General features: G+C 43.2%; 1 protein-coding gene across 3 annotated transcripts in view; it reads left to right on the plus strand.

Annotated features, from left to right (window-relative positions):
- The first annotated feature begins 3,815 nt into the window (after nucleotides 1-3,815).
- The window catches only part of si:ch211-267e7.3 (ADAMTS-like protein 2), a 36,955-nt gene continuing 28,376 nt past the window's right edge, over nucleotides 3,816-12,394 (plus strand). The window contains exons 1-3 of one of the 3 annotated variants that reach the window (XM_040002564.1): nucleotides 4,269-4,373; nucleotides 9,315-9,453; nucleotides 11,221-11,304. Coding sequence is in view for 2 of the 3 variants with exons in the window: in XM_040002563.1 (XP_039858497.1) it covers nucleotides 4,281-4,373; nucleotides 11,221-11,304 (177 nt within the window). In the remaining variant the exon portion in view is untranslated. Of the gene's footprint in view, nucleotides 4,374-9,314; nucleotides 9,454-11,220; nucleotides 11,305-12,394 lie in introns of all 3 variants that reach the window. The other 2 variants (XM_040002563.1, XM_040002561.1) reach the window with 2 other exon arrangements.

The raw sequence follows: 12,394 nt of genomic DNA on the forward strand, positions 1-12,394 counted from the left end.
TATTTTCAACAAACGGCAAGGTATAAAAGTACTTTTTACAAATGACACCAAAATAATAACAGTAAAAAAACCCAAACTGAAATAGTAATATCTATACTGATGTGGACTAGGTAATGTGTTAGTAAGGAAAGGATGCTAAGGCAAATCAACCTACAGAGGGCTGAATTTAAGGACATCCTAAAAATCAAAGTGGAATGATGAGTGGATGGTGTTCTGGGGGATTACCTCCCAAATCTGGACCAGGGCATCACCTCCACCTCCACTCTCCCACAAGAGCACTGGTATTGTTGTGCACAGTGTTGGGTAAGTTACTTTAAATTAGTAACTTAGTTACATTACTAGTTACTTCTATCAAAAGTAACTCAGTTACTTCAAGTTACTCGTTATTTTCAAAGTAACTAGTTACTAGGGAAAGTAACTTTGGCTTTACTCAGAATTCTCTTGTTAACGTGTTGCTAACGGGATACCCAGCCAGACTGCCAGTCTTCTAGCTTGCTTACTTGCCACAGTGCACTGTGCCACCTACCAACAGAAAGGAAAATATAATGTGCACATTTCCACGAGAGAAATCCCACGCCTGGACCGTCGTTGACTGCTGCCATGATTCTAGCCTGCATCACAGCGTCATGTGTGCTTTTTACATCCAACACAAAAACTGCAGTCGTGGTGCTTTGATTGTACTCAGAACTCGGAAATTCTGCCTTCTGAATAGGAAGATGTAGGTAACACCAGACTGCAGATGAGCTGCATACAGGGCTGGACTGGCCCACCATTATAGGAAACATCATAAAGCCTTTGAATGAAAACAAATGCTGTTGTGACAGTGATGTGCACTGTCTTGTTGGTATATATGTATCAATCTATCAGATAATTATTTATTAAAAGGTAGACGTTTTAAATGCGAATAAGAAAGAAAAGTATTTCTTTGTGCCCCCCTCTCCCTGTTAATGCCCTATCTGGCCCCCCGGCAACACTTTCCTAGACCCGCCCCTGCACAGTTACCAGCTGTCAGCTACATAAAAAAAGGATCCTGGTGTTATTTGTCTCTCAGAAACAGTTCATAACTTCAACTCATTCATGTCACCTAAAAGGTAAACCTGTTTCTCCATCACCTGTTCAGCTCTGATGGTTCAGTAAGGACATCTCCTGGTTTCATCTTCATGTTTCCCTCTCACCAGATAACCAAACCATATCATGACCAGCAGCTTTACAGCTGTGGCTCCAGCAAACATCAGCTGATACTAGAAATTAATATTAAATAAATTCTAACAACAGCTGATCAAGCTTAAACGTGCTGCTGTTTAGCGCGACATCCGCTGGTTTCCTCTTTCTGGCGCAAAGTGGACGATAAACAAACAAGAGAGAAAAGCCGATCAGCTGATCATTGATCAGTTTCATGACTGAAGTAGCAACAGGAGAGGGAGGGAGAGAGAAGAGGCAGCTGTGCAGCAAAGACACAGAATAACTCCAGCTTTGTGTCTTTTTCCCTTCTAGCTGAAGTCCGGGACAAAGTGTGTTCCTTCTCAGCTCAATACGCGTAATATTTTCTCTGAATACGAGATGATTCTGTGTTTTTGGGGATGGTTGGCAGCTCTAATAATTAACCTTATGAACAAAATAAAGTTCACTATCAGTAACATCATAGCACCCACCCAGCTGTATGGAAACTCCGTCATGCTAGCTAGTAGCAGTACGAGTTATTGTAACTGACTGTAAAAAGTCAGCACAACGAAAATAAACTCCACCTAAACTTGGTTTATATCTGACCCAGATAGACTGCAGGTCATAACTTCTTACCTGAAGTTCAGTTCACCTGATACTCGGACCGGCGGCCGCCTCGGGTCTCTCCTCCTCTTGCGTCCCCTTTCCCTCCTCCACCACTTGCTAATGTTACTGAATCTGTGGAAGCTCCGCGATAGCCACCACACAAAGTAACGAATAACGAGCCTATCTAAATCCCAGTAACGATTAACGCGTTCCTGATTTTGGCATAATAATTAGTTACCGTGCTCGTTACCAGAATAATAACGTAGTTACTGTAACGCATTACTTAATAACACGTTAGTCCCTACACTGGTTGTGCACTAGGAGGAACCCAGGACCCACCACACCAGCTTAGGGTCTGACAATGGGTCCAAGGATTTTTAGTCCATTTTTATTTACACAGCGCCAAATCACAACAACAGTCACCTCAAGGTGCTTTATATTGTAAAGTAGACCCTACAGTAATACATACAGAGAAAACCCCAACAAGCACTTTGGCGACAGTGGGAAGGAAAAACTCCCTTTTAACAGGAAGAAACCTCCAACAGAACCAGGCTCAGGGAGGGGCGGGGCCATCTGCTGTGATTGGTTGAGGTGAAAGAAGGAAGACAGGATAAAGACATGCTGTGGAAGAGAGACAGAGGTTAATAACAGATATGATTCAATGCAGAGAGGTCTGTTAACACATAGTGAGTGAAGAAGAAACACCCAGTGCATCATGGGAATCCCCCGGCAGCCTACACCTATTGCAGAATAACTAAGGGAGGATTCAGGGTCACCTGGTCCAGCCCTAACTATATGCTTTAGCAAAAAGGAAAGTTTGAAGCCTAATCTTGAAAGTAGAGATCACAATAGCTAATAGCAGTCAGCGTGCTAGCCTGTAGAGCTCTGCGTCTCTCCATGGCCTCCCCAGAGCATCACCGACCCACCATCAAACCAGTCATTCTGAATGATATTACAGGCAGCAGATTGTTCTCCACAGCTTCTGCAGACCCTTCTATGTCTGCCACATTGTTTGGTCAGAGACATTCATGCCAGTGCCTGCTGGAGGTAATTTTGTAGGACTGGGAGTGCTGGTTCTGTTTCTCCTTGCACAAGGAAGCAGGAAGGTCCTGCTGATGAGGTAAGGACCTTTGGCTACGTTCACACTGCAGGTCTTAATGCTCAATTCCAATTGTTTGATCAAATCCAATTTTTTTGTCTGCTTGTTCACACGACAAATAAAAAGTGACAGCAAACGCGCTCTAGTGTGAACCTTCAAAGCGGCCGCATGTGCAAAAGAAGGCATCACATAGAACGCGCTCTGTTTGGACCCAGAGCAAACAGTATTGTTTGACTGACGGACATTACATTTGGCCTAATAATGATCCTGATTGCTGTCTTAGAGGAGCGGTGCTTCAAAGGATAGCTGCAGATTTCTGTCAGAATCTGCAGATTATACAGTACAAATAAAATGTTCACGTTTCTCCAACGTTGTCTTCCAAACAGTTTCACTAACATCTACACTGGATGGCCAGGAAGCGTTCACGATGTCTTATCGGGCGCTTCTCCGGCGGAGATAATTGGCGTTTTGTCTCGTGTCAGTGACATAAAAGACGGATTTAATGCGACAAGACCATCAAACAGCAGATGCTTTCTAGAACATCAGATATGTATCGGATTCGGTACCACATACGAAAGTGACCCAGGTTGGATTTGAAAATATCGGATTTGTGCTGTTCACACTGTCACACCATGATCGGATATGGGTCGCATAGGGTCAAAGAAGTCGGATTTGATGCGCTTTCGCCTGCAGTGTGAACGTAGCCTTTGACTGCCCTGTTCAGCTCTCCTGGAGTAACTGGCTGTCTCCTGGATTTTCTCCTATGCTCTTGACTGTGATGAGAGACAAGCCTTGTGTCAGCGGCACATATTGATACCCCATCCAGGCAGAGTCGGACTATTTTTGCAACCTCTGGAGGCTCACCTAATGCAGCCAGTAGCAACAATGACCATAACCAAATGGATAACTAGTGATAAAACAGTCAGAAAAGATGAGAAGGGAAAAACTGTCAATGGCCCCCCACACTCCTATTTTGGGGGTTGTCCCTGTAGTGCGCCTGTTAATTTCATTAACACCAAAGCAGCTGTAACTGAGAGAAGAGCTGTCAAAGAGAAAAGGTAATTATCTGCTTAATTTACAGAAAACCCAGAATAGTGCATCCACGGTCCTCTGGATACATTGTTACACTGTATTATTCCAAACCAGATATCTGCATTTCCTCGCTTTTTAGGTTCCCTGTGCCACCCCGACTTAAATTTCATGGAAACGCCCCTGCCTTCATGTCATGTAGCGGTCAAGAGTTGTGCTATCCGGGCAAGCAGATGAGTGTGCACATGCGTGCGTGCAAGTGAGAGCAGAAGGCGTAGCTACTTCAAAGGGGGGGTCGAAGTGGGGCACAAGGAGAGGAGCGAGGAGGGTCCGGAGGTAACGAGGAGGGAGGGGAAGTGTTGTAGGTCCCTGACATGAATGGACTATGTTCGCTAAAGGAATCGTAACTCTCCCGGTTTGCTCAATTCTCCTGCTTCATCTCCCGGTTTTCCCGCTAACGGACAGCTGGCCCGTTAAGGTAAATAACTCGGGTCGTCGCCGTTCACTTCATTCCGATCAATTCTGTGTCTGTTCAGACGTTATGAAGGGGGTCTTGGTAATTCACGGTTTTTATCACCAGTTTTCGTATCAAGTTCGTAATTGATGCCATCCTCCGAGTCGGTTTATTAGTAACATGGCAATGCGCTCTCTGACTGAAAGTCGAGCTTCCCCGTACAGGCGGATGGGAAGATAAGTCTTCCCCAGTCCGGGGAAGTCACTGTTCCCCTCGACGTATCCGCGTTGGACTGTAAAGAGCCATAAAACTGCTCAACACTGTTCACATTAGACGGCAAACAGACAGCAGTGAAGTGACTTAAATGTTGCTTATGATCAAAGCAGATGTAACACTAGCTGTTGAAGCTCTCCCGCAATAACTGGTGTCATATACGTTCAAACATGCCCTGTATGATGTGTGCTTTATGTTTGAAGCCAAATGAAAAAGCGTCTTTTGTCTTCGGTGGTTCAGTGTTTGGGCTGTTCTGCCGCTTCCCCCATTCAGCTTTCCTGCTTGTTTATCACAGTGTGGCTAAAAACATCAGCTTCTTGAACTACTGTCTAATTCAAACAGATGGTTTGCTGCAAGAGTAGATCTCAAAATTTTATTTTTGTCTGAACTTTGTTCATTTACTAGGCTAACTACAGGTAACTAACGGAAACTTAATTAGAGCATTTTACAGTATGCAGTAGTTTCTCAGTAACAGCTGTGGTCCATACAGAGCATTTATTTTTTGAGTCAGATCCTCTGACTATAAATAAAAGATGGTCATAATAAGAAAATTACTCTTATTCACAAAAAGGGACTCAATGCTCTGTGGAATATGACCCCAAGCTGGACCCACAAACTCAACAGGAAAATGTTTACTAAAGGTCATAGATACAGAGGGCTGAGAGACATTTTCCCATGGACATCTATACAACCAGAGAGCGGTTTCTAAAGAGAATGTGAGTTTAAGACACGTGTGTGTTGGCTTCACTCTTCATGCCTAGAAGCTGCATATCCCTCTTTTATACTGTCTGGGCCATCCCATCGTCTCATATTTATTAAGTTTTAAACTTGGTCAGCAAGTTGCATCCGTAAACTGTATGGGTGCTAAGGAACACAATAATGGGATGCATGGGTTTCACTCAGTTAAACTACAGCATATATTTCTTGGATGAACCGTATCAGACAGCAATACATATCTGTAATATACAGTGGGTAAAATTAGTATTGAACACATCACCAATTTTTATACTTATAAAAGTGCTATTGACATTAAATTTTCAATAGATGTTGTCAACAACCCATCCAATCCCCACATGCTAAAAAGAAAAAAAAATCAAACCATAGATGTCCATAAATGATGTGCAATGATGAGAAATGACAGAGGGAACCAGTATCGAACATGTTTACTGAAATGGATTCAATACGTCGTACAAAAATGTTTGTTGGCTTCAATACGCCTGCTGTATGCAGAAACTAGTCACAGTGACAGGTGTGATTTTACCCGTGCTTCCACACAGTCCAGAAGGTTCCGGGTCATTCTAGCAGCTTTGGTTTGTTTCTCTGAAACTAACCGAGTTTGTTGGCTGTGTTTGGCATCACTGTCCCCTCGTTTCATCTTCATCATCCTGGTAGGTGGCAGCAGGTTTTTATCAAGACTCTCAGGACATTTTTCCACTCATCCTTCCTTCAATTATCTGAATCACAGTGCTGTATGCTGAAAAACAGCCCCACACCATTTGGTGTTTTGGGGGTGCAGTGCCGTTCACCTCCAAACATGGGGTGTATTCTGGCATCCAGAGGTCAGTTTTGGTCTCATGTGACCAGACTCTACTCTCCCAGTTTTTCCCAGGCTTGTCTAAATGTTGTTCAGCAAACTTTAAATGTACCTCATTATGTTTGTGCTTCATTATACTTGCTGTCCCTGTGTGGAGACTGAAACACTGGGTGGATTGAGAGTTTACTGTTGGTCCCCAGATTGTGGAATGGGTTGTTCCTGTTAGATTGGCCCCAGCAGTTGCAGTTTTTAAATCATGTTTAACCTCCAAAGACCCAAACTCTTTCATGGCATGCATTTTTAATTTTTCTTTGCTATTTGGGTTGATTGGGACCTAAAGAATGTAAAAACAAAGAATTACCAATTCTTTTTTTTTTTTTTTTTACCTAATTTTTGTTTTTGAGAAAAATGAGATCCACATATGAGGACATTTGTTTCAAATTTTGATAGCACAGTGGCAGTATAATGTCCTCGTGAGTGGATATCAGGCCCTTGTAGAGAAAAATTAAGTATTTTGGTCTAGATGTCCCAAAATGTGATGCCCACATATGTGGACGCCAGGTCATAGGAGGTTAAAAAAAAAAGCCTTTGGATTTCAATGTGAGTACTACTGTTAGCGTCCAGGTAGTTTTAGTCAGTTTTTTCATCAATTTTAATCTTTTGTACCCTTTTAAGACTTATGTTTATGTATTGTACATTTTGTGTTTTTATTTTTCTGTTTTGTATTTTTTGTCTTCTTTATTTGATATGTGTTTGTGTATTTTATTGTCGCCGTCTTCTAACTGGAAAGCACTTTGGGTAACTAAATTCCTTTAAAGTGCTGTATTTTAAAGTCAGTCACCAGAAGTCGTTAATAGCTTTACGTATCGGGCAATTAAGAACAAACTGAACAGGATCGTCAGAACTGCTGGAAAAATATTAATCAGCAACAAACTTCATTGGATAAACTGTATCATCAGGCTGTTTAAGGAAGGTCCGGTTTATTGTTGCTGACCGTGAACACCCTCTTTACTCTGACTTTGAGTTAATGCGCTCAGGACGATGATATAGGACGCCTGTCTAGAACAAAAAAGTTGTATAAGGCGTCATTGAGAATATATAGACTTGAATGATTGCCTATGTTGGATTCTCTCCAACAACCATAAACTGCAATATTTGGTCCATCTTTGTAAAGTTTTCCTGATTATATCTCCCTCCATGTCACCTCCAACTCACGGGTTATCATCCAGTTCCAGGCTTCTTTACCCATTTAAAAAAACTAAATCAAATTAATCTCCTTTTTCAAAACGTCCTTGTTTCCTGTCTTTCTAAATAGCAGCTGCTCACCTGTTAGGACACCTAAACTTTGCCCTGTGCAAAAATCCACAAGCTGCGCTTTTAACCATCTCTCCTTGACACAGTCACTCTGGACAGATCTTCTGAAACTGAACGGCAAGTCTGGTAACTTCTGCTCACCAACTCAAATCAAATCAAATCAAATCAAATCACTTTTATTGTCACATCACATGTGCAGGCACACTGGCACAGCACATGCGAGTGAAATTCTTGTGTGTGAGCCCCACAAGCAACAGAGATGTGCAAACACAACAACACAAACGAGCAAAATACAAGAATGGCCAACCTGAAACTAATAAATATATGTACAATATATAATAGTGTATGCATTTCTGGATGTGTATACTAAATATTTTCCTACGTGTGTGTGTGTGTGTGTGTGTGTGTGTGTATACACATTTTTACAAATTAAATAGTAAAAAAAAATAATAATAATAATAATAATAAAATATATAAAATATACAGAGTTGAATATGTGCAAAACAAGTGGCATTTATATACAGTGTGGAGTGCATAATGTTGAAGTTCCAGTAGTGAAGCTGAGGTGTCTATGACGTGTTCAGCAGTCTGATGGCCTGATGGAAGAAGCTGTCTCTCAGTCTGCTGGTACGGGACCGGATGCTGCAGAACCTCCTTCCTGATGGAAGCAGTCTGAACAGTTTATGGCTGGGGTGACTGGAGTCCTTGATGATCCTCCCCGCTTTCCTCAGGCAGCGCTTCCTGTAGATGTCTTGGAGGGAGGGAAGCTCACCTCCAACTATCCGTTCAGAGCACCGCACTACTCGCTGGAGAGCTTTGCAGTTGTAGGCGGTGCTGTTGCCATACCAGGTGGTGATGCATCCAGTGAGGATGCTCTCAATGGCACAGTGATAGAAGGTCCTGAGGATGCGGGGGCTCATGCCGAATCTTTTCAGTCTCCTGAGAAAGAAGAGGCGCTGCTGCGCCTTCTTCACTGTTTTGTTTGTGTGTACTGACCACGTAAGATCCTCAGCCAGATGTACTCCAAGGAACCGGAAGCTGCTCACTCTCTCCACAGCAGCGCCGTTGATGGTGATGGGGGTGTGTACTTCTCTGCACCTCCGGAAGTCCACTATCAACTCCTTTGTCTTTGCGACGTTGAGGGTGAGATGGTTGTCTTGACACCAGTGGGTCAGGGCGCTGACCTCCTCTCTGTAAGCCGTCTCATCACCGTTGGTGATAAGACCCACCACTGTAGTGTCGTCCGCAAACTTCACAACTGGAATGGAATCACTTTCTTTTATCATGTTCGGCTGTCCTACCCTGAGGATATTCAGCTCTACACACATGCTGCTCCTTCTGCCAGATTTGGGGATTATTATAAAATGCACCTAGTATTCAGTGCGGGTTTTTTATGGAGCCATGAATGGTCAAAAAGATCCATTCCCATCCACTGAGACAACCTTGCCACCGTAGACCAATTAACAAAGGCCAAAGAAATTCCCCTTCCATCATGAAGCTGTCAGCCACCAGTTCTTACTCAGAACAGATCCGTTATCATTCCACCGCTGTCTCCCTGTCTCGTCGTTCAGAGCCTCGGCCCTCATGCAGAGGCAGTCCCGATGCAAGTACCTAGATTTTTGGCCACAAGATTCGAGATCTAAACCCCAGCATTGCAGAGCTCATGAGCCTTTTCCAAGAAGTTATTATCAACAGCCTTGCTCCTGGACTGAAATCAATTTTTATTAATTTCACTACCACTTTAAACTTCTTTAAACTTTAAACTTCTCTTCCCATCCATCTTCGACCTCATGCTGTCTACCTCTAACTTCAGATCTTTCTGTTATTTTCATGCTCCGTTACAGATATGGTCACTGCTACCTGGATTCATGTGCTGTTCAGAGTTTACCTCAACGACGACCAAATTCAGTTCAGATCTTTATCCCTGCATAAGTGACCTTCACCCAGTCTCCGAAGACTGCCTCGTCTTCTCTCTCAAACAAAGTAAAACCTCACCACACCTCACATTCAGACCCTCTGTTTATAACTGAGTCTGGCCACGTGGATACCAGATCCTTGTTTCTCTCACACTTCAAGATCTCTTACTGTCTGGAATATCTCCTAGTCTAATATTACTAATAACAGTATATTTAGGCCTAATACTTTGTTAATCAGATCATCATGATCTTTGGTGAATACAGTCTTAAGACGATGTTGACATTATATTGTGAAGCTTTTGAGTTTTCATGTAAGGGTGTGGTTGTAGCAGCATGCCAAACTTGGACCTTTCACCATATGACACATATATATTAGGGGTGCAACGATACACAAAATTCACGGTTCGGTTCGATACTTTGGTGTCACGGTTCGATATTTTTTCGATATAAAAAATGTTCATGCTTTTTTAATTTGTCATTTATTAAAATTATAAATATATATTTTAACTCAAAAGTACAGTTTTTAAATTTAATGTTGCTGAAACAACAAAGTAATAAAAAAAAAAAAATCTATCGATCGAGAAATCGCTCATCTTTGGTAAATTGAGTTTATTACAGAGAAATGGCTCTTTCCAAAATAAAAGCTATACTATCCGCTTCTTCTGGGCTATATTCTCAGCAGCATATTAAACATATCAGGTCCCCATAAGGAGAATCATGTGCTAACGGCTGTCTAAATGACTCGGGTAAAGTTTGTAGCATGCGTGCTTGTTGTTTTTGTCTGCTTCCACTTGTCTTTGCACGAGGATGATGTCGGAGTAAATGTGCAGTCATATTCGTTGTGTTCCCACTAGTCCTGTCAGCGTTAATCTGAAATGACGTTAACGCCACAACACGGCAAATCTCCGTTAACGAGCTACCGCGGATCGCCCCGTGCGTGGGGCTGGACGGTGTCAAGATGAGCTAACTGCGCTAACGCACTAGTTCCCACCCATGTAATTGAGCATTGCGTGGCACATGCGACACACTATTTTACTTTTGTCCATGACGCGCTTACCTTCAGGGTCATACATCACATGAAAACCAAAATAGTTCCAAACGCCAATGAATGAGGGTGGGGGAGGTTCAGTTTGCCATGTTGCAAGGAGAGCTTAGCTTCTGTCTCGCTAGCTTGCCCTGCGCTCAGTGAATCTGCGTTCGACTACTCCGCCTAGGCTGCACTGTCGAGCGCAGATCCACTGAGCGCTCAACACAGACAGCATCGTCAGAAGGAAAGTTGATAAAATAAATTAAAAATGTTGTATTGTTCGATACATATGCATACCGAACCGAAAGCACTGTATCGAACGGTTCAATATCGATACGAGTATCGTTGCACCCCTGATATTTATATATTTGTGTTCTGTATATTGTATATCGGCATTGTACCAGTCTGTCCCAAACTTTACCTGCTTGATGGGAGTCTGAGTATGGCGACATCATCCAGTCTACATGAAATTTTCATTTATAGTTTCATGCATGATATATACCAGCATTACATACGGGTAAGTATCTCTATCGCCCTCTAGTGGGCATAGATGGCAATCCTTACATAAACAACCCAACAGCCAATTATCATCTCAAGCTAAAGAAAACCGCATAAGCACACGATGCTGTTCACCTGCAGCACGCTCAACCGCAGTGCGCCTAGACGTGCAGCGGTGTGCGAGGGCTCTGTCATCACTGGTTGCAGGTTTAAATTTATATAATTTTTTTTCCTTTTATTTTTCTTTAAGCCGTCCTAATGTTCTCCATGTTTGTGTCTGTGCATGATTTGTCTGTCTGTGTCTGTTAGGACAGAAGTGAAGTAAGGGTGGGGCAGCATGACAGCCATCTACGATCACACGGAAGTCAAAATGGGAAACAGACAGGCAAAAAGGTGATCACCGTCTTTTGAGTTTCTTTGCATACAGAACTGTTGTCATGTAGATTTCAGTCTGACTCTGAATTTTTGCAGGTGGGGGCATTTTTAACATGCTGGCGAGAAATATGGAGAGAAATGTGCCTCAAAAGGGTTACAGACGTGTACAGTGATTGGTGTGTACTCACAAGCATGTGCTTGCACCCACACATAAATACATAGCAATTTGAGCACATGTAAAACTGCTTCAGAATCAGAATCAGAAAGGGTTTTATTGCCAAATGTTGAGCAGGTTTACAACATTAGGAAATTGCTGCGGTGCTTCAGTGCAAACATACTGTCATAAATTACGCTTAAATAGACATGAAAATAAAAATAAGAATAAGAGTTAAAAGTGCTAAGTAGATAGATATATACATGATATATACATGAGTGCAGGTGGTGATCAGTGCCAAACATGGAATGATGCAGTGAACACAGCGTAGGGTCATGTGTTAGTGGTGGGAACAGTCATATGGTTATTGTTCATGAGTCCAACAGCAGAGGGGAAGAAACTGTTCTTATGGCGAGAGGTTCTGGTGCGAATGGACCGGAGCCTCCTGCCTGAGGGGAGCAGGTCAAACAGACTGTGTCCAGGGTGAGAAGGGTCAGCTGAGATCCGAGCTGCACGCCCCAGTGTCCTGGAGGTGTACAGGTCCTGCAGAGATGGGAGTCTGCAGCCAATCACCTTCTCAGCAGAGCGCACAACACGCTGCAGTCTCTGTTTGTCCCTGATAGTGGCTCCAGCGTACCACACGGTGATGGAGGAGGTGAGGATGGACTCGATGATTGCAGTGTAGAATTGCATCATCGTCCGTGTTGGCAGGTTGAATTTCTTCAGCTGCCTCAGGAAGTACATCCTCTGCTGGGCTTTCTTGATGACGGAGGTGATGGTGGGCTCCCACTTCAGGTCCTGGGTGATGGTGGTACCCAGGAAGCGGAATGAGTCCACAGAGGTGATGGGGGTGTCAGTCAGGATGATGGGGGGGAGTGGGGCTGTGTGCTTCCTGAAGTCCACAATAATCTCCACTGTCTTCTGGGCATTCAGCACCAGGTTGTTGTGGCTGCA

The sequence above is a fragment of the Simochromis diagramma genome, unplaced genomic scaffold, assembly GCF_900408965.1.
Source record: "Simochromis diagramma unplaced genomic scaffold, fSimDia1.1 OVJJ01000445.1, whole genome shotgun sequence".
Classification (NCBI taxonomy): Eukaryota; Metazoa; Chordata; class Actinopteri; order Cichliformes; family Cichlidae; genus Simochromis; species Simochromis diagramma.